Source organism: Rutidosis leptorrhynchoides, chromosome 7, assembly GCF_046630445.1.
Source record: "Rutidosis leptorrhynchoides isolate AG116_Rl617_1_P2 chromosome 7, CSIRO_AGI_Rlap_v1, whole genome shotgun sequence".
In the NCBI taxonomy this organism is placed as follows: domain Eukaryota; kingdom Viridiplantae; phylum Streptophyta; class Magnoliopsida; order Asterales; family Asteraceae; genus Rutidosis; species Rutidosis leptorrhynchoides.
Genome location: NC_092339.1, coordinates 44,721,905 through 44,739,465, shown reverse-complemented (window position 1 = coordinate 44,739,465; position 17,561 = coordinate 44,721,905). Strand labels below are relative to the sequence as shown.

Below are 17,561 nucleotides of genomic sequence, written 5' to 3'. Positions count from 1 at the left end.
TTTTGGTGTGAGTTGGAAGTATTGTGATGATGTGTTAAAATATAATTGGATTAAATATTAAAAAGGGGTATAAAATAATATTTTAAAATAATATAAAATTAATAAATTAGTAACCAACTCCGTTGCCCATCCCGTTGCTTTGCAACGTGCAGTCCCCATTTTTGAACAAGCCATGCATTGATACGGCAATATGGGGCGTTGGTTGGGTGCCAAGTAGGATAGCCACGCCCTCCAAATCCCACCGATACAATGAGTCTTATAAAAAAAGGAATAATTGCTAGAATGGTCCCTGTGATTTCACCCATATTACTGGTTTGATCCCTGTGATTTTTTTTTATGGGATATAGTCCTCGTGGTTTGTCAATATTTCAACAATTATGTTACGGAGTACATATTTTACAACCGTTACAGTAAACGGAGTGCTACGTAAAGAAACCTAAATATAATCTATACATACACGCAGCTCAACTCCACCGTGTAATAAACAGTTGAATACTTGATTTGAAAACCCTAAATAATCAAACCCTAATTTTCAATGTCGAAAGAGCTGCCACCAGACGTAATCATCGATATTCTGTCGCGTGTTCCTGCTAGATACATTCTCCGTTTCAAATCCGTTTCCAAATCATGGTACTCACTTTTTCAAAACCCTAATTTCATCTCCAAACATTTTCAAAATCAATCCGCCACTTCAGATCCATCTTTTCTTTTTAAACCTACAGTATCCACCATCTCAACTTCCACTTCTGATCGTACGGTTGGTTTGATCTTATCTGATTCATCATACAAATCAATCAAAATCCCTATTGAAATCGATGTTTCGGAATCGTTAGATGTTTGCGGGAGCTGTAACGGGGTAATTTGTTTGAGTATTTTGCCGCACCGTTCGATTATTGTTGTATGGAATCCTGCTACTGGGGTTTTCAAAAAATTGCCTAAATCGCCTTTCTTTTCACGATACATCAAGTGATGTGTTATGTTTTGGGTTTGATGATGTTGTAAAGGAGTACAAGGTGTTGAGGATTGTGTCCTTGGGTGCTATGATGAATTACGTTGGGATGTACTCGTTGAGTACGAATTCATGGAGGAAGATTGAGACTCGTGTTCCATTTATAATCCATGAGTTGGCATGTAGTGTGTTTTTAAATGGGAAGTTTCATTTGACTGCTATAGGGTTTGTGGAAGTGGATGGCGTGCATCCAGGGAGCAGGACGCTGGATCAGAAGAAGATGATTTTGTGTTTTGATATTCGTGATGAGGTGTTTAGTTACATAAATCTACTTGAATTTGAATTTCCCGAATCTACTGGAGAACATTTCGATGTTTGTTGGCAGGTTGTAGCGATGAAGGAATTACTAGGGGTGATCGGTTGGAGAAGGAATTGGCCCTGTTGGAGGAGGGATGGGTCTGCAATGATGTTTGAGGTGTGGGTGATGAAAGAATATGGAGTAGTTTCATCTTGGACCAAGTATAGGTCATTTGAGCTTCAAACTAATGTTGCAAGAGTGTTGGGGTGTGGATTAATAGGTGAATTTTTGCTGGAGATTGATAATGGTAAATTTTGGCTGGGGAAGCATGATAAACAACTGGTTGTGTATGATACGGATACACAAACGGTTAAAAATTTGGGGTATCATGATGAGGTTGCTGATTTGTCTAAGGTGTTTAATCATGTTGGAAGTTTACTTCCTATCAATGGTGGGAAAGTTGTCCACAGGACTAATTTATCGTATGTGGTTCCTAACAATTTCTTTGTTTGAAAGATGGACTTGACAATTGAGTAATCCTCTTGATGTTAATCTTTAGATATTGCAGATTTAATTTACTCGTATTAAGAAAGTTATCTCGTTTAAGTTGTTGAATTTAGTTTATACCTAGGATCTTGTTGTTTATGACTGTTATGGATATCGCTAGTTAGTTATCATGTTCTAAAGAAATGAAATCTACTTGTATGTTAAACTAAACTAGTGGAAACATTATTTAACTAGTAAAATGTCTCTTAGTGCCTCTTGTTGTGACACATACTTTTCAATATACAAAATAAAACCTTTCTGATTGCTTACAACTTAATCCAACACTTTGACCCAAAAAAGTTACCTACAGGGCTCTGGGTGATTGTCAAAATGCGTATATCATCTATAGGTTAAACATGTTGAATCCCTATCGGTTCAATTTTTGTACTAGTACGTTTTCGTTTCGGTACGGTTTTTCAGGGGTTTTGCCCATCCCTATCATGCTGCTTCCGGTGTTCCTTCTTTGTTTTCTCCCATTTGTATATCCTATAGAAGTTTCTTTCACTCTTAAATTAAGCTATGTTTATAAAACCATGCTACATTCTTTTATGTCCATTTTCTATCAGATGAATCTCCCTATTTGAAGGCAATATTTGCTTCACTTTCTATAATCTATTGTTTTAATCGTTTATTCTACTCTATTCTATGTTCTGCACTTTACATCATCAAACAAGTTTCTACTACTTTCCTATACATTTATCAAATCACCATAAACTTGTATATCAGGACCATCAACGGGATATTCAGTTACATTTCCGTTTTTTCCCTTTCAAGGATCAAAATGGTTAGATATATGAAAAACCAGTTACTTCAATCAACACAAGTACACAAGAATCATACAACTCTGATAGTTGAAGTTACAGCAAAATACATACCCAAAGGGCACCACTTATACAGGTTTTAGAATTCAAAACAACAAGCGTCAAGATACAAATATTCGAAAAAATGTATGACAAATAGTTTACAGTACATAAATTTTAAATATTCCTCAATGATAACTTGTGTCAATAAGCATTCATAGGAACATGAGATTGTGCTAGTTTTTCACACGTTAGCTGTTAGTGCACTCCTGTAGAATGATGCATGAAATTTTGCGTTTATAAAGATGCTTAAAAACCAAAAAGTAAATTTGTGTATAAGATGTATAACTATATCATTTTATTATTTATCATATCATATTTTATAGCTATCAGATTACATTCTGTATAAACTGTTTATGACTTGTGCTAGTTCTTACAATCCCTAAATCCCGACTTACACAGAATGGAGATATTGATCAACTGTGAGAGGTTTAGGGCCGCCGTAAAAATTGATCATGAATATCTCTTCGATATCTAGTTTGAAGACCTGAAAATTATGATCCTTTGGCCAGTCTATCAACAATCATCACAAAAGTGTTAGATATGGTGTCATTATTAAACGTTAAAAAGAAAGAAGAAATAGTAATTTAGAGATAACGCATATATTACTCCGTACTTTGCATCTCAGCGTGTTTGGCAAACAATGCGTCTTTAGCAGTCAAAGCCTCGTCAGATTTTGCATCTAGCACGTTCAACTGAAACAAAATTAACAAATTTGTGTAACAATCTAAACAGAACATATTGTTTCAAACATCAAAAACTGATTGGTACAATTTGAAGTCACAATTTCACAATAATAAGGTAATAATTTCAAAACAAGAAATTTTAAGTACTTATTATGCTACCTCAATTATAATTGGAAATGTAACAAAAAAAATAATCTCAAATACTAAGGTGGAGCCCTCCTGTAAAATGTATAATGCATATACCTTTCCTGTGAAGGTAATCTTAGCACAAGTCGGGTTTTCAGGGTCAAACTTGCCACATGTTCCTAACGGGTATTCGCTTATTGTAAACGAGGTTCTATGATCTTTCAGCGCATAACGTGCAGTCGGATCCAAAGCTGTTAAATAAAAATACGGAATACCACTACCTTCATTCGGTTTACCATCGCTATACGAAACCACATTCCTGAATCATCAAAATCAACATCAACATATTTTTCATAACAAAATATCAAAACTCCAAATTAATGTAGGAATGAATACACCAATAACAACAAAAAAATAATAATGACAAGAATACAAATACATACCCAAAGGGAGCACCACCTAAATCATATGCAATATTACTGCAAAAAAATAATTAAATAAATAAAGTTGCATACTTCATCAAATAAAATTAGGAAATAACACTAGAAAAGTTACAAACAAGGAGAATTGTGCAGTTAAATGCAAATAAAATTAGGAAATTGATGAAGGAAATCTATAGTCCCGATAAAATTGATTAACATCTGAATATCAAAACATCCCTAATTAGTGTATATTCAAGTTCTTTTTGATTTCTTGTGTGTATCAAACTTCCAGTTTTCTTATAAATATAAATAAATAAATAATAAATATAAATATATATATATATAAAATAAAAAGTAAGAATTATATATACCTGATAACGCCCCAAGAACTTTCGGAAACCAACCAACGAGCAAAGGGTGCGACATTATCAGGCTTCGGTCGATCTTTTGACAACAACTTACGACCGTGAACGGACCCAACAAAAACGATTAACACAAAACAAATCAAGTTAAACAGGAAACGGTGACGTTTTCCATTTCTGATCATATTGAAAACCATATTTCTTGTTGTAGACTGAAGCAGGTTGACTGACGATGGGAAAATATTGAAAGCTTTTGTCGTGGTCCTATTTATACGGTTTTTATGAAACAGGAAACGGTGACGTTTTGAGATGCTTATCTACTCGGGACGGTGTAGTCGTGTAGAGGACTTGTTAGTGACAAAAGCATGGGCTTTTTTAAGCATAATTTTGGGCTTTTGTTTGGGAGGGGTCACATGAATTGTTCCGTTTCATACCTTCAGTTAGACGAATACGTATCAAAATTGGAAATGAGATACATACAAATTATATGAGGAAAGAGTTGATCACACATGTAGAAAAGTACGGAGTACATTTATATGTTTTATCTACTAACTTGTGCTAATGAAAAGGTAAATGATGAGTAAAAAGTAAACTCTGTGTTCATTTGTGTGAATGAATATGCATATGAGCGGATTGAAAATGTGTTGTGATTTATATCCGGTTTACTAAATATTCATATCCAAATATTCATTCATATATGCCATTGATGAATCGAATCGAAATGTTCATCGGGGATGATAATTTTCATGCCTAACTGTAATTAGTATAGTTAGAGAACATATTACAATAAAAAGTTGACAATATTTTAACAGAATAGATCATGAGGTTGTATGCATCAACAAAAAAACTATTTTTACTACTTTCAACCAACATTATTTATACAACAACTTTCATTCATTACTTGGCTCGTTTGAACTGTAAGATGAGATACATATTATTTTAGACAACTTAATCGGTAAACAAACTTTGTATCAAACAACTTAACTTACCGTTTTACCTTGATAGTAAAAGTTGTATCAACAATCATTATATTGGTTTCCAACATTTTTAATATTTGTATGTAATTGCAAAACAATATTTTTAAAGCAGCACAATCATTATTTTTTGGCGAAAAAATATAATTTTATAAATATTGCGTGAATATTTCATCGAATGATGAAAAACCCGAAAGATACGTGAGGGAGAATTGTATATGAATCTCCAAAAGTGACTATAATCACAATGATAAACAAGTGAATTGAAACACTACGGGCCCGTTTGGCTCACGAGATCTAATGAGATTTCGGCGGAATTAAAATTGAATTGACACAGATCTTGTTTAAATTCAATTTCAATTCCGCCAGAATCTCATTAGATTCCATGAGTCAAACGGGGCCTTAAGCATCTCGGATCAAGATTCGAGGTGTAGAAAGCCAAATTTGAAGTTGATGAGAGTGGCATAATTTTGCATTTGTAGCCCACATGAAGGCTTTTAGTTTTATTGATCGAAACATGAAACTCCAACATGAAAACTCTTCGGCAAATAAAGTTTTGTTGCATGAAGCTAGTCCAAATTGCCCAAATTGTTGCCAGTCTGATCAATGACCAAGACACAAAACTTTGACGCCTCCATGCCCATTCCAGAAAATCAATCCACACTGAATTGGGATTAAGAAGATGGAAGTATCCATGCTATATTCCACCATCTATATAAAGCAACACAATTAACATTCCTAAAATTGAATCCTTTAAGTCATACATTACAAGTGTCACTTTTCTTTTTATCGATTTGAAGCTCTAACTTCATCATATAATTGCAAGACAATATTACTAGCGCATATATAAAAAACACTTTTTGAAAACTATTTACGATGTATTTTATTATTGAGTAAGAAACAAATACTTAAAAATAAACATGTGACGATAGCAAAGGGTCACTGGCTTAATAATATGTGATGAGCTCTTCAATCAAGAAGTTGTAAGTTTAACGTACGTTAAATGTACGACTATCTTAAAAATATAATGAAATCTTAAAAATAGAAAGAAATCGCTTCAATTTTTATTTCCCTTAGTTAATTCAGTTGTGTGTTCGATTTAAAAATTTTAGAGGCAAAATTAAAAGTCCAATGGTAGCGAATTCTAAATATCAAAAATTGAAATCAAACTGAAAATCGATTTTGAATTCGGATTGCTTTTAGTTAAAACCGAATGATAAAAAATAATACTCCATAATAATTCAACCCAAATAGTCATAAAATGTCGAGTGTGAATTCGAAATTTGCGTTTTAAATTCAACTTTCAGTTTAACCAAATTTAGAAAGTAGAACCTTAAAAATGAACCGAATTTGATTTTAAACTAAATCAAAACATAATCGATAATCAAATTCAAAGTTGATTTGATTTTGTTTCAATGTATATTAAGAATTAAGAATATATTAAGATTAAGATATATTTTTGAGTAAACTTGTTGGGTTAGGCCACTTGCAATGTTCCGTCACCCACCTCCGCCAGCCACCGCCACCGTATCACCACCATCACCAGCATTCCGCCACTGGCTCCGCCAGTGGCTGCTGCAACGGGAGTAACGGGTGAGTTTGTGGGACCCACTTCAATTCAAGTTTGAATTTTGATCCTTTGATTTTTTTTTCCCCCACCCATTATATATATACCTCATTACTTAACCCATTTCACAACCAAAACATACACCATCTCAACCAAAACTCACACTTTTAAACTTCCAAAAATGTTGACGTTACCTCCGATGCTTGTTTCTTTCGACGTTTTTTACGGTGGTTCGTTTGATCTCGACTACAAAGTATACGATAACACACGTGGTACCAAAGTTTCGTTCGAAAATGTTGACGTCCGCGACCTTAGTGTTGAAGCCTTCCGCTACTTTTTGAAACAAAATGTTGCGTTCGAGTGGTCAAACATATTGTTTTTTGAAGATGAGTCCGATCCCACTTTGGCGGCTAAGTATCTTACTACTGACGATTGTTGGTACGGGATAAAAGATGCCGTCGAGGAAGGTGTCAAACGGATTTCGCTATATCTAATTTATGAAGACGCGAAATCGTTGGGTTGGCGCTACATGGAAGAACTCAACCAAGGGTGCGATGAAATGGGCCGTTACATACCCTCGGGACCTGTTTACGACACCGATGGTCGTTTTTTTCGGATTCGGATTCCGATTATTAAAAACGTATTTGTGTTTGTGTGCCGAATAAATTTGTTTATTTTAATTTAATCGTAGTTTTTTATGTACTCGTAGTTTAATTTTAATTTTATTGTACTCGTATTTTTATTATTTAATGTAATCGTCTTTTTTATTAATTTTATTATTATTTTTTAGTTTATAAATGTTATTTATATTTATATTTTAATTTTTAAATAATAATAAAAAATGTGTAAAGTGGGGTGGTGAAGTTTATGATTGTGAGTGTTTAGTGAAAGGAATGTTAAAAGGTTTGTGCTGATGTGACGATAATGTGGCAGTGAAAATGTTAGTTAAAGAGCTGAACGATTGCAAGTGACCTTAAAGAAACGAAGTATTCCAAGCACCCTTTCCTTTTTTTAACTGTTATACGAGTAGTAAGATAGTAAAATAGTGCACAGTAAATAGTAAAAGTTTACTCCGTATTTTTCATTAGATTGTGCCTTCCCGTGCATCGTCTCCGGATTCAAATTCCCGCGGCTCGTTTCAAAGCGCTCTTTATTTTCCTTTTTGGCCACCATTTTTTCAGATCGCAAAACCCCTAATTTTAAATCCCCAATCCCGCCACCCATACATAACTTCGAAAATATCAAATCAAATTTTATTTGTGAACGCCCAAACAATCCCATCCATCGATCGAGCTGAATTCCCCTAATTTCCATTCATGGCATCACTTCACGATTCCGAATCTAAAAACCCCAATTCTTCCATCTACAGCCGTAAAGACAAATCTCTCGGCGTCTTATGCTCCAAGTAAATACTTTAATTACAGTTTCAACTTAATTACTCACTTCTTCACTTTCGCATAAATGTATGACTATTATATGAATCTGTTCTGTTCGTGTATAATGATTTGAATCGAATCTGGTTTCAGTTTTTTGAGATTGTATAATCGCGAAGGTGTTGAATGTATCGGACTTGACAACGCTGCTAATCAATTAGGTTTTCATCTTATTTTCATTATAATTTACCGATTATACTTGTGTATGTAGTTATTATGTGTATGTATATATGTAATTAAATGATATTCGAATTCTATAGGTGTCGAAAGACGGAGAATATACGACATTGTCAACATATTAGAAAGCGTTGGGGTGAGGGTTTTTCACTATTTAAACTGTGAGGAATGAATCTGGTTGTGTTTAGTAGATCTAGGGTTTGCTAATTTTGTGTGATTTTAGGTTTTGACAAGGAAAGCAAAAAATCAGTATAATTGGAAGGGATTTACTGCAATTCCTCTGGCCTTAGAAGTGCTTAGGGTATGTTTAAATATAAATCCGTTTTATCGTAGTAGTAATATTTCATAATTTTGTGTTTTTATAATTATCTGAAACTTTAGCATTCTCTTGTAGAAGAAGGCCTTTACTGACAACTATAAAGTCTCTCATTACTGCAGCTTTGCATCTGTAAGTTTAACATGTTTACTTTTTGTGCATTTTTTATATCTGCATGCTACATGAACTAAAGTAAGATTATCATTGTGCTATGTTTGATTATGAATAGGATGGAACTGAAAATGATTCACGTAATTCTTTTAATTCAAGCAACTCGAACATTGATCGGAATAATACCAAATCATCTGGATCTTCTAAAAGTGGTGAGTTGATATCCTTTTAGGCTTTATATCATGCAAATCACTACTTTAAAAATGTGTCAATAGCATTTCATGTTTTGAGTTTCTAATTTTTATTCTCGTTATCATATGTCAGAAAATAATAGGAAGGAAAAATCACTTGGACTTCTGACACAGAATTTCATCAAGCTATTCATATCTTCTAATGTGAGTAGACCTGTTACTCTGTTTGTAAATAACTAAATACTGACTTTTATAGTATGAAAAGTTTCCTATTTTCAGTTAATTTTAAACTGTTAGTATATATAAGTATATGACTAAACAAACGTCATATCTTACAGGCAGACTTGATCTCTTTGGACACTGCTGCAACAGCATTGTTGGGTGATGTACACGACCCAACAGCCATGAGAAGTAATTATTTCATTTTAATCTAGTCTATTAAATTGTTAATGCGGTAACAGGAAATAATCATTTGATCCCAACTTAGGCTAAAGCACCAAATTACATATTGCTTGTTGGTTAAATGAGTAGTGATCTAACTAACTCTACTTTTCATAATTCTATTTTTTCTTTGGTACGTTTTGAAAATTGCTAAATAAACACTACTTATCTTAGTTTTACATTCTGTATATGCAGCAAAAGTCAGGCGGTTATATGACATTGCAAATGTATTTCAATCCATGAATCTTCTTGAAAAGGTAACTTCTACTACTTAGCAATTATACAATTCACAAATCTAAAAAATGGTTTTTTTTTTTTTTTAAAGGTGCGCCATCCTGAGAGTGGAAAACCAGCATTTAGATGGTTAGGTGTGAAAGGATATCCGGGGTCTAAAGCTTCACCTTTAGATGCAACCAATTCAAAACAAAGAGCTTTTGGAACGGATATTACAAACAGTGTTGATTTAAAAAGAAACCATACAGATTCTGTGTCTGATTGGAGTTCAAAAGATGTGACTGTGGCAATGCATGGGAACATTGACTTTTTAAAGGTTGAATGTGATGAGAACATTACAGGTCAACGCAGCTCAAAGGAATTTGTTTTTGGCCCGTTTACACCTGCCACAGCACACAAAGTAGGAACCTCTGGGAACAAAAAGTTGAAGCTGGATCAGGACTGGGAGAACTTGGCTGATATATACCGCCCTCAATATCGCAATAAAGGTACTTAACTGACTCTTAAAAGTGGCAAATTGGCCTAGATGAGTACATGAATTATGTACTAAAACGGGTCGGGTTGGTCTGGAACAATAGCAGTTAAAACAATTATGAGTAATTAGTATGCCAAATACCAAAGGGCTTATGGCCTAGTGGTATCGAGTCTCGTCGTGGACTAATGTGTGTGTGTGTGTATGATCTTAAATAAAAATCAGTATGCCAAACATGACCTAAAAATTAGTATATAATTTCAATAATAATAATAATAATAATAATCTAATACTTATAATAACATGGTTTCTATGTTTCAATCATTAAAATTAAACATGTTCCACCCGTGACCCGTTTGACCATTACAGAAAATATATAACTTGAATCAACACATTACAAATTCATAAGTAACGGGTCTGGTTGATGATTTGACAGCTTTAATTGATCTTCTCGGGCACTATTCCGGAGCTTGGAAATCATGGTATGTTGAAGCTGCTGAGAAGAAGCAGATAAAGTCAGCTTCCTGAAACTTGATCTCATTCTTTACAGTAAGCTATATGGACTAATGAGTAGTGTTATTCTGTGTTGTGTGCATATACCCTTAATGCAGCAATTTAGTTATAGGTTGTTTTTTATACTGTAACAATTGGTATATCACATGGTAGTATTGGTGGTTAGCTGTGTAGACCTCCTTCATAGTTGAAGTTTCTTTCATGCCTAAAATGTCATGACATTTCAAATCATATCGCTATTTCTGTTACTAGAAAATGAGTGTTATGTTTGTATTAGCCAATCAAAATCTTTGCTTACGTGGTTTGCGATTACTCCGTATATGTTTGTGCGTGTATGTTTGGATAAGTGTGAAGGATTGTTCTTCGGTTCGGTTTATTTAGTTTTGAAAATATTGATGGCAAAACCTTAAATTCAATTTCAAAACAGAAATCGAAATGGAAACCTACAAACTATATGTGGATCAGGTGATGTCATTATCCACATTCATATTTATTAAATTTTTATATATATTTGTTGAACTTCAATTTATCCATCCATATACACATTCAACGGATTATGCGGGTAATGAATATTAACTAGGATATTCAAGTAATGTTAAAATATTTTCTAGCTTGTAAAGAAAATAAAAAATTATTTCTAGTAATGTTAAAATATTTTCTAGTAATCATTGTCGTTAACATAACATAATAACATATTTGTTAAAGTTAGTAATTATATATAGATTTTAACAAGTGTGAATGTGTGTTTGTTAAGTTGAATATTTTTAGTGTAATATGCCGAATGTTTGATTCATTGTACCATCGAAAACAAAATTTGACTTTATAATATATGTATTTTAATTTGCTTTAAATCAGGGGCGGAGCCAGGATTTGACGATAGGGGAGGCTTACTCAATAGTTAAAAGAGGCAAACCAAATAAAACTAAAAAAGCCAACTTCCTATGTATAGCTTATTTTATTTGTTTAATACATATATACATACCTACTTAACGGAACTTTAGTAACTATTGAACAATAAAAATGCTACTATAAAATTTGCATTATGAAAACTGATATGACTCATCTAAATAATTGATAACTAAAATTGTACGATATGTTTCGGTTAATAAAAGTGCTAAGGTTTTCCCTGTTCGGGTTATCCGGGAGGACGAGTAATCCAATCACATACTCTACTGTATGTAGCCCATCAAGAATACTCCATGGTTGTTTCCAACCTTTCTATGGCCACCCCAAGATTCAAATTTGAGACCTTTTGCAAGGATGTCAAGGTCCAAACTACTAGGCTACCTTGCGATAACTTTAATATGTTTCAGTTAATATCACTCCTTATTCAAGTTTGAAAGATAGGTAACTCAAAAGATTGGGTTATATAAATCATTGAGGAGGCTTAGTTAAAATAATTAAATATGAGATATTAATATTTCACTGGAATTTGACCTATTGGGGGAGGCTGAGCACCCCTCTGTCCCCTTCCTGTCTCTGCTACTGCTTTAAATCATTAATAAAATAAAAAGCTATCAAGCTATAAATTAATTACATTTAGAATAAGTGAATTATATAAATCCACATCATTATTTATTCCACAATCTATACATGTCTGATACACATTGATAATTTATAGTGTATATGTACCTGGACAAATTAATGTATAGACACATACTTATATTTATTTATATATATTTAAGCATGTATATACGTATTTCACCAATAAAAAGAAAAAAGAAGAAGCAGATAATTACATTTTTTTGCCATGGTTAATGTTAATAGATTAAAATAAAATTTTATTCATGTACATTACCATTTATATTATTACTCGTATTATTACTTTTATAAAATTTGGTGAAGAAGATACAATAAATAATAAAAGAAATTTCAGATTTAGGCTTTTTGTAATATATCACAAGATAACTCTAAAAATAAGTAGACACAAATACAAAATAAATAACCTAAGTAAATAAACCGTTTAATCTTTATAACAACCGACTAATTATTAATACACTATTTACAATTTAAATAGAAGAAATTTTCTTTAGGTATGGTTAACTTGTGTGTTTAGAATCAAATGACTTATAGATTCAATAGTTGGTAGTTCAAACCTTGTAGTAGAAATGTAAATATTCGTGAAGTAAATTTTGTTACGAGTGTGTTAATTTGTTTTAAGAAAAACTTGTGCATTCAGAGCACAAGATACAGTACATTCAATACACAAACTTTTTGAATCTATCACAAAATCCACTTGTTAAACCAACTAAAAATCAAATATACATATTAACTATAACTTATACTATTATTTACAAAAAAAATTAGCTTCGTCAATGCAATTTACCTTATATATTTAATGCATGCCTTAAAAATCTTTTATTATTTTATATTTTAATTTTAATGAAGATAAAACTTCAAGGATAGTTCAAGTGGTTTATCGAAAGCACCAAGTTTCGTCCATAAATATTTTTAATAATGGAGTCTTGTGAAGTTGTGATTGTATTTCAATCAAAGATTATAATGTTATTAAATGATGTAAGCAAACTCATATAGACTATATAGATGAAGACATGAAGTTCAGTCTTTTATGAATAAATGAAATAATGAATACGGTAGATAAAATAACGATTAAGTAACCACTGAGGCATTGTCTGAGTGGTATAAGTTCTCGGATAGATCTGAATCTTAGTTGGCGCATGTTCGAATCTAGGAGAGAGGTTTTCTCAAGGATTTCGTTATGGTGAATAAAGGTATAAGCCCTAAGCCACTCGGTTTAATCCAAAAAATACCGGGTACCCGATGCGGTGATGGTGTGTGAAGAGTTTACTCCTAACGCGTATGTGAGTGACAAATGAGAGCATTCGATGTCGAAATAGCCGTTCAAAATAAACATAAAAATAACGATCAAGTTAGTTTATTTTTTGTTGGCTACGCGGTTTCCTTTTTGCTGTAGTTGAGACTCGGTTTTGATAGTTATAGCTTGATCTCGTTCACTAGGTTCAGGACTTTCTTGTCAATTTTACGGGTCCTGTTCAAAAACAAAAGTAAGCACTTTATATAATAAAAATTTTCATATATAATAATAAGTTGAATAACATTTATAAAGTCATAAGTACTGGGAAGAATCAAAATAACGATTGTATTAGACTATTTTTTTTTTTAAACTCTTAAATTAACAAATGAACCTAGTTATGTAATACTTGTATTAGACTAAATTTTTTGAATCTCTATATATACTAGGCCATGTGCGACTGCACGCCTTGTACGCTTCAATATCCGGATCTGACTATCCGGCTCCGACTAAGTTCCAGCTATTAAGTTTTCTTTCACCAACACCAATGGCAAATTTGTAAATAAGCTCAATTTACAGGTTATATCGTTAAACCCCGACATTCACAAGCAAACAAAATGAACACGAATACTCCGTATTTAGTTGTGGACAACAGAAGAAGGAAGAATCGAAAAGATATAGATAATAGATATCGATATATCCAGATTCGGTTAAACGCTTCGCCTAATTCAATTTATGGCGGCAGCTTCATCATCTAGGGCTATCTTACTATCTCGATTCGCCGATCTCTCAGTCTTCCACCACCACCAACCACCGCCGTACTCTCACCACCTCCTCATCCGTCCATTACCGCCGTCGTTATCCGTCGCCACCACTTCCTCGAAGAAACGTGTTGCCGTCGTCAGCTGTCTTATATCCGGCGTAGACGGCGGCGGTGTATCCGATGACTTTGTATCTACTCGTAGGTCTGTATCGTTTGACCGTGAATTCTCCGTTATTGCAAATATGTTGAAGAAGATCGAGCCGTTGGATACTTCGGTGATATCGAAAGGTGTTTCTGATTCCGCTAAGGATTCGATGAAACAGACGATTTCAACGATGTTAGGTTTGCTTCCTTCGGATCAGTTTTCTGTTATGATTAGGGTTTCGAAACGTCCGCTTGAACGATTGCTATCTTCTTCGTTAATCACAGGGTAAATTAGTAATAATTGTTATTAGATGTAGTTGTGTATGTTAATTGATGTATATAATTGATTGATTGATTTATGTATATAATAATTAGGTATACGTTGTGGAATGCGGAGTATAGGATAATGTTGATGAGGAACTTTGAAATATCATCATTTAATGATTCAAAAAGGCTGAATTCAGGTGAGGATTGTGACGCCGTTGAGGAGAACGTTGATAAAAGTGAATGTTTGTGTGATAATGTTATGATGGAGTGTTGTACGGAAGAATCTGAGAGATTGAATCTTCAAGGTTGTTTGGGTGATTTGTCACCTGAAGTTATGAATTACATTAACCAGTTGGAATCAGAGCTATCTACAGCTAAGAAGGTGAGGTAGCACCTGCTGTATATCATCTGCAATCTATGTTTTACTTTTAACAATAATTTTTTGTATGTACCCTTTGTTATCCTCATTTGCTTGGATTAGGATCATCTACTGGCTAATGGTTTTTAATCAATGGTTTACACATCTAAAAGTTTACTTTTTCTTCACTTCTTGCAACGGATCATGCCAACAGTTAACATACGTGCTTGTCACACTGCAATAAATCAGGAACAGGAGAATTTAAAAGCCTACCGAGATAATATTTTTAATGCCACGACTTATGTGTTTAAATTTGTAGGGTTGCATTACATAGTTGTGGCGAGTGACCATGATTTTCTGAACTATGTTATACTTCCGCTGCAACCCACAAACCGGCTTTGTATGATAACATTTTCTAGCATAAAAGTTAACCCTTTATGCTCTTTAGGCAGAGCAACGTTGATGGTTGATTTAGGGTGTGTTTGTGTACCTCTTAATTGAATGGTTCAACATTCAGTGCGTTTGTTTCTAAGCTCTGAATGAGATATGATGCTGAATGGTTCATCATTCAGTGCTGAACCATTCAGAGTTGAAACACTCTCTTAACAATTAAGCACTCGAAATTTCTTTGATATTCTACCTAAAATCATATTCAGAACACTTAACAAACAAATATATTGAATTTTTTATTCATGTAACACGTAAATAAGGTAATTTTACCCAATTCATTCAGAACCAAGTCTACCAAGTCTATTCAAAGACTTTGAATCATTCAGATTAGGAACCATTCAACGCTAAATCATTTAATTTATCAAACACAGCCTTACTTGGGATGCTTCATACATGTCTGAAACTTAACCATTATGTTGATTGTTCATTACCCTTTCTTTCCAGGAACTGCACTCCAGGAAACAGGAAAATATGCAAATAGAAAATACTAGGGAAACAGACAATGACCTTTTGAAGTACTTGCGGTCATTGGATCCTGACATGGTAATTACCCCACGTTTGATCATCGTTATTGTGATCGTTCCTGTTTAAGCTGTTCATGAAAACCATTTCTTCGATCTTTTGGAATAGGTGCACGAACTATCTAGACCATCATCTTCAGAGGTAGCTGAAGTTATACGAGAACTTGTACAGTGTACATCTCGAAGGTTCTTTAAGGAAGATACTGCCTCTGAGAGTGGAGTTTCAGACATAGTAAGCCAGGAAAATTACCCAAATGACGATGATAATTTTCATGACACCATAGGGACTTCACGAGATTACCTAGCAAAGATGCTTTTCTGGTTAGTTTTGTACCATTTACACCATGTTACTTTTATGTCGTTTGTGTAAGATTGGATGTGGAGGTCGCTTTCGAAAGAGGGTGGGAGTTTCTGATGGCATTGTTCAATATAATCGGGCCAAGTCAGTTTGGGTCACTCACAAGAACTTTATACCCTTTTAACGTCATTTCTATAAATATATTATGTGCTAATTATGATTATAAAAGCAGTGTTGTGACACTAAAACGATTTAGGAGCTCGAAATAGACTTTGGACAACTTTTAACCTGATTCTTTGTTAGCTAAGTGTTTAGATTACATCCATTTAACCCGTTTATGATGAAAGTAAATGGGTCGAATTTGCCTGCCACCTCCATATGGGATATATTTGTATAAACACCTGTTTGTGTTTATGCTATTAAACAGCTAATATTTCTTGGTGTGCAGGTGTATGCTTTTGGGCCATCACTTGAGAGGCTTGGAGAACAGATTACATCTGAGCTGTGCAGTGGGCTTGTTGTGATATAACCTAAAAATAAGGTAGAAAAATGTATATGTTTTCCTTCCCAAAATTTCTCTTTTTAATTGTTGGTACTTATATTCAGATTACAAACAAGTCATATAATCAATGCCATGTTCTTGATTGTATTAAGCATATATCATTGTAGTATCAATGTTGTGTCAAAACTAAAATTCTAGAGGCCTGCAACTATAGTTTAACACCACCTCCTTGATGTTACAAGTATGAGTACTTTGCTTGAAATTCAACAGATAGGTTTTAGTTCGTGATTTGGAATAGAATCTCGTGCTGAACTTTGGTTTACTACTATTTTCCTTTTCTAGATTAAAAAAATATTGATGCCCTGTTATTAACTTATTAATTCTAAGAGACGATATCCATGTACAGTATAGAACTTGAGACCTTTCTTGTGTCATGAATGAATCTCAATCTTATAAATGTCCTATTGAGCAGTACTAAACAGCGTGCAATAAGTCACTTTTGAGTGGTGCCAAAAAGGTTCTTGTGTAACTTATAGTACATTAGAATCTGGATCAGAATGGATACACGTAGAAGGAATAAGTTGAATCGGGATCTGTCACTTTTAGAGTCACTTAGGAAAACCATATAGTTCATGATGGCTTAGTATGGGGCCAATAGGCACTTTCACTCGGCTGTCTGTCTCCGTTAGCGCTGTGGCAATCAGTATCGTGTCAAACCAACAAAAATGATAGTTGGTGAACCCAACTCGCGTTGCCGTTCATTCATCATTCCCTCTTCCTTGCATCACATATTATGAGTTGGCAAAG

At 33.7% G+C, this 17,561-nt stretch overlaps 3 protein-coding genes and 1 pseudogene across 3 annotated transcripts; 3 read left to right on the top strand and 1 right to left on the bottom strand.

The window, feature by feature from the left end:
* The first annotated feature begins 535 nt into the window (after positions 1-535).
* LOC139858357 (F-box protein At3g07870-like) lies at positions 536-1,784 on the top strand (annotated as a pseudogene).
* Positions 1,785-2,585: 801 nt separating this feature from the next.
* On the bottom strand, positions 2,586-4,500 carry LOC139858324 (uncharacterized). Its single transcript, XM_071847180.1, has 6 exons — positions 4,259-4,500; positions 3,909-3,944; positions 3,583-3,784; positions 3,270-3,348; positions 3,052-3,166; positions 2,586-2,862 (listed from the first exon to the last, which is right to left on the bottom strand). The coding sequence occupies exons 1-6, from the start codon at positions 4,444-4,446 to the stop codon at positions 2,838-2,840; spliced, it is 645 nt and encodes a 214-aa protein (XP_071703281.1). The 5' UTR covers positions 4,447-4,500; the 3' UTR covers positions 2,586-2,837.
* Positions 4,501-7,848: 3,348 nt separating this feature from the next.
* Positions 7,849-10,786, top strand: LOC139858320 (E2F transcription factor-like E2FF). The gene is made up of 11 exons (XM_071847176.1): positions 7,849-8,195; positions 8,317-8,384; positions 8,484-8,536; positions 8,624-8,701; positions 8,795-8,848; positions 8,946-9,039; positions 9,152-9,222; positions 9,357-9,429; positions 9,655-9,716; positions 9,785-10,181; positions 10,602-10,786. The coding sequence occupies exons 1-11, from the start codon at positions 8,107-8,109 to the stop codon at positions 10,691-10,693; spliced, it is 1,131 nt and encodes a 376-aa protein (XP_071703277.1). The 5' UTR covers positions 7,849-8,106; the 3' UTR covers positions 10,694-10,786.
* A 3,299-nt stretch (positions 10,787-14,085) lies between these two features.
* On the top strand, positions 14,086-16,923 carry LOC139857460 (uncharacterized). The gene is made up of 5 exons (XM_071846215.1): positions 14,086-14,644; positions 14,734-15,007; positions 15,878-15,976; positions 16,064-16,275; positions 16,701-16,923. The coding sequence occupies exons 1-5, from the start codon at positions 14,187-14,189 to the stop codon at positions 16,774-16,776; spliced, it is 1,119 nt and encodes a 372-aa protein (XP_071702316.1). The 5' UTR covers positions 14,086-14,186; the 3' UTR covers positions 16,777-16,923.
* The last annotated feature ends 638 nt before the right edge of the window (positions 16,924-17,561 follow it).

Excerpts from the sequence above, each read along its gene's own strand:
- LOC139858320 (XM_071847176.1), top strand. The coding sequence starts at position 8,107 with ATGGCATCACTTCACGATTCCGAATCTAAAAACCCCAATTCTTCCATC. Across the intron at positions 8,702-8,794 it reads TGGCCTTAGAAGTGCTTAGG|AAGAAGGCCTTTACTGACAA; the intron begins GTATGTTTAAAT and ends ATTCTCTTGTAG. Across the intron at positions 10,182-10,601 it reads CCCTCAATATCGCAATAAAG|CTTTAATTGATCTTCTCGGG; the intron begins GTACTTAACTGA and ends ATGATTTGACAG.
- LOC139857460 (XM_071846215.1), top strand. The coding sequence starts at position 14,187 with ATGGCGGCAGCTTCATCATCTAGGGCTATCTTACTATCTCGATTCGCC. Across the intron at positions 14,645-14,733 it reads TCTTCTTCGTTAATCACAGG|GTATACGTTGTGGAATGCGG; the intron begins GTAAATTAGTAA and ends TATAATAATTAG. Across the intron at positions 15,008-15,877 it reads AGCTATCTACAGCTAAGAAG|GAACTGCACTCCAGGAAACA; the intron begins GTGAGGTAGCAC and ends CTTTCTTTCCAG.
- LOC139858324 (XM_071847180.1), bottom strand. The coding sequence starts at position 4,446 with ATGGTTTTCAATATGATCAGAAATGGAAAACGTCACCGTTTCCTGTTT. Across the intron at positions 3,785-3,908 it reads TTAGGTGGTGCTCCCTTTGG|GAATGTGGTTTCGTATAGCG; the intron begins GTATGTATTTGT and ends TTGATGATTCAG. Across the intron at positions 3,167-3,269 it reads CAAACACGCTGAGATGCAAA|ACTGGCCAAAGGATCATAAT; the intron begins GTACGGAGTAAT and ends GATTGTTGATAG.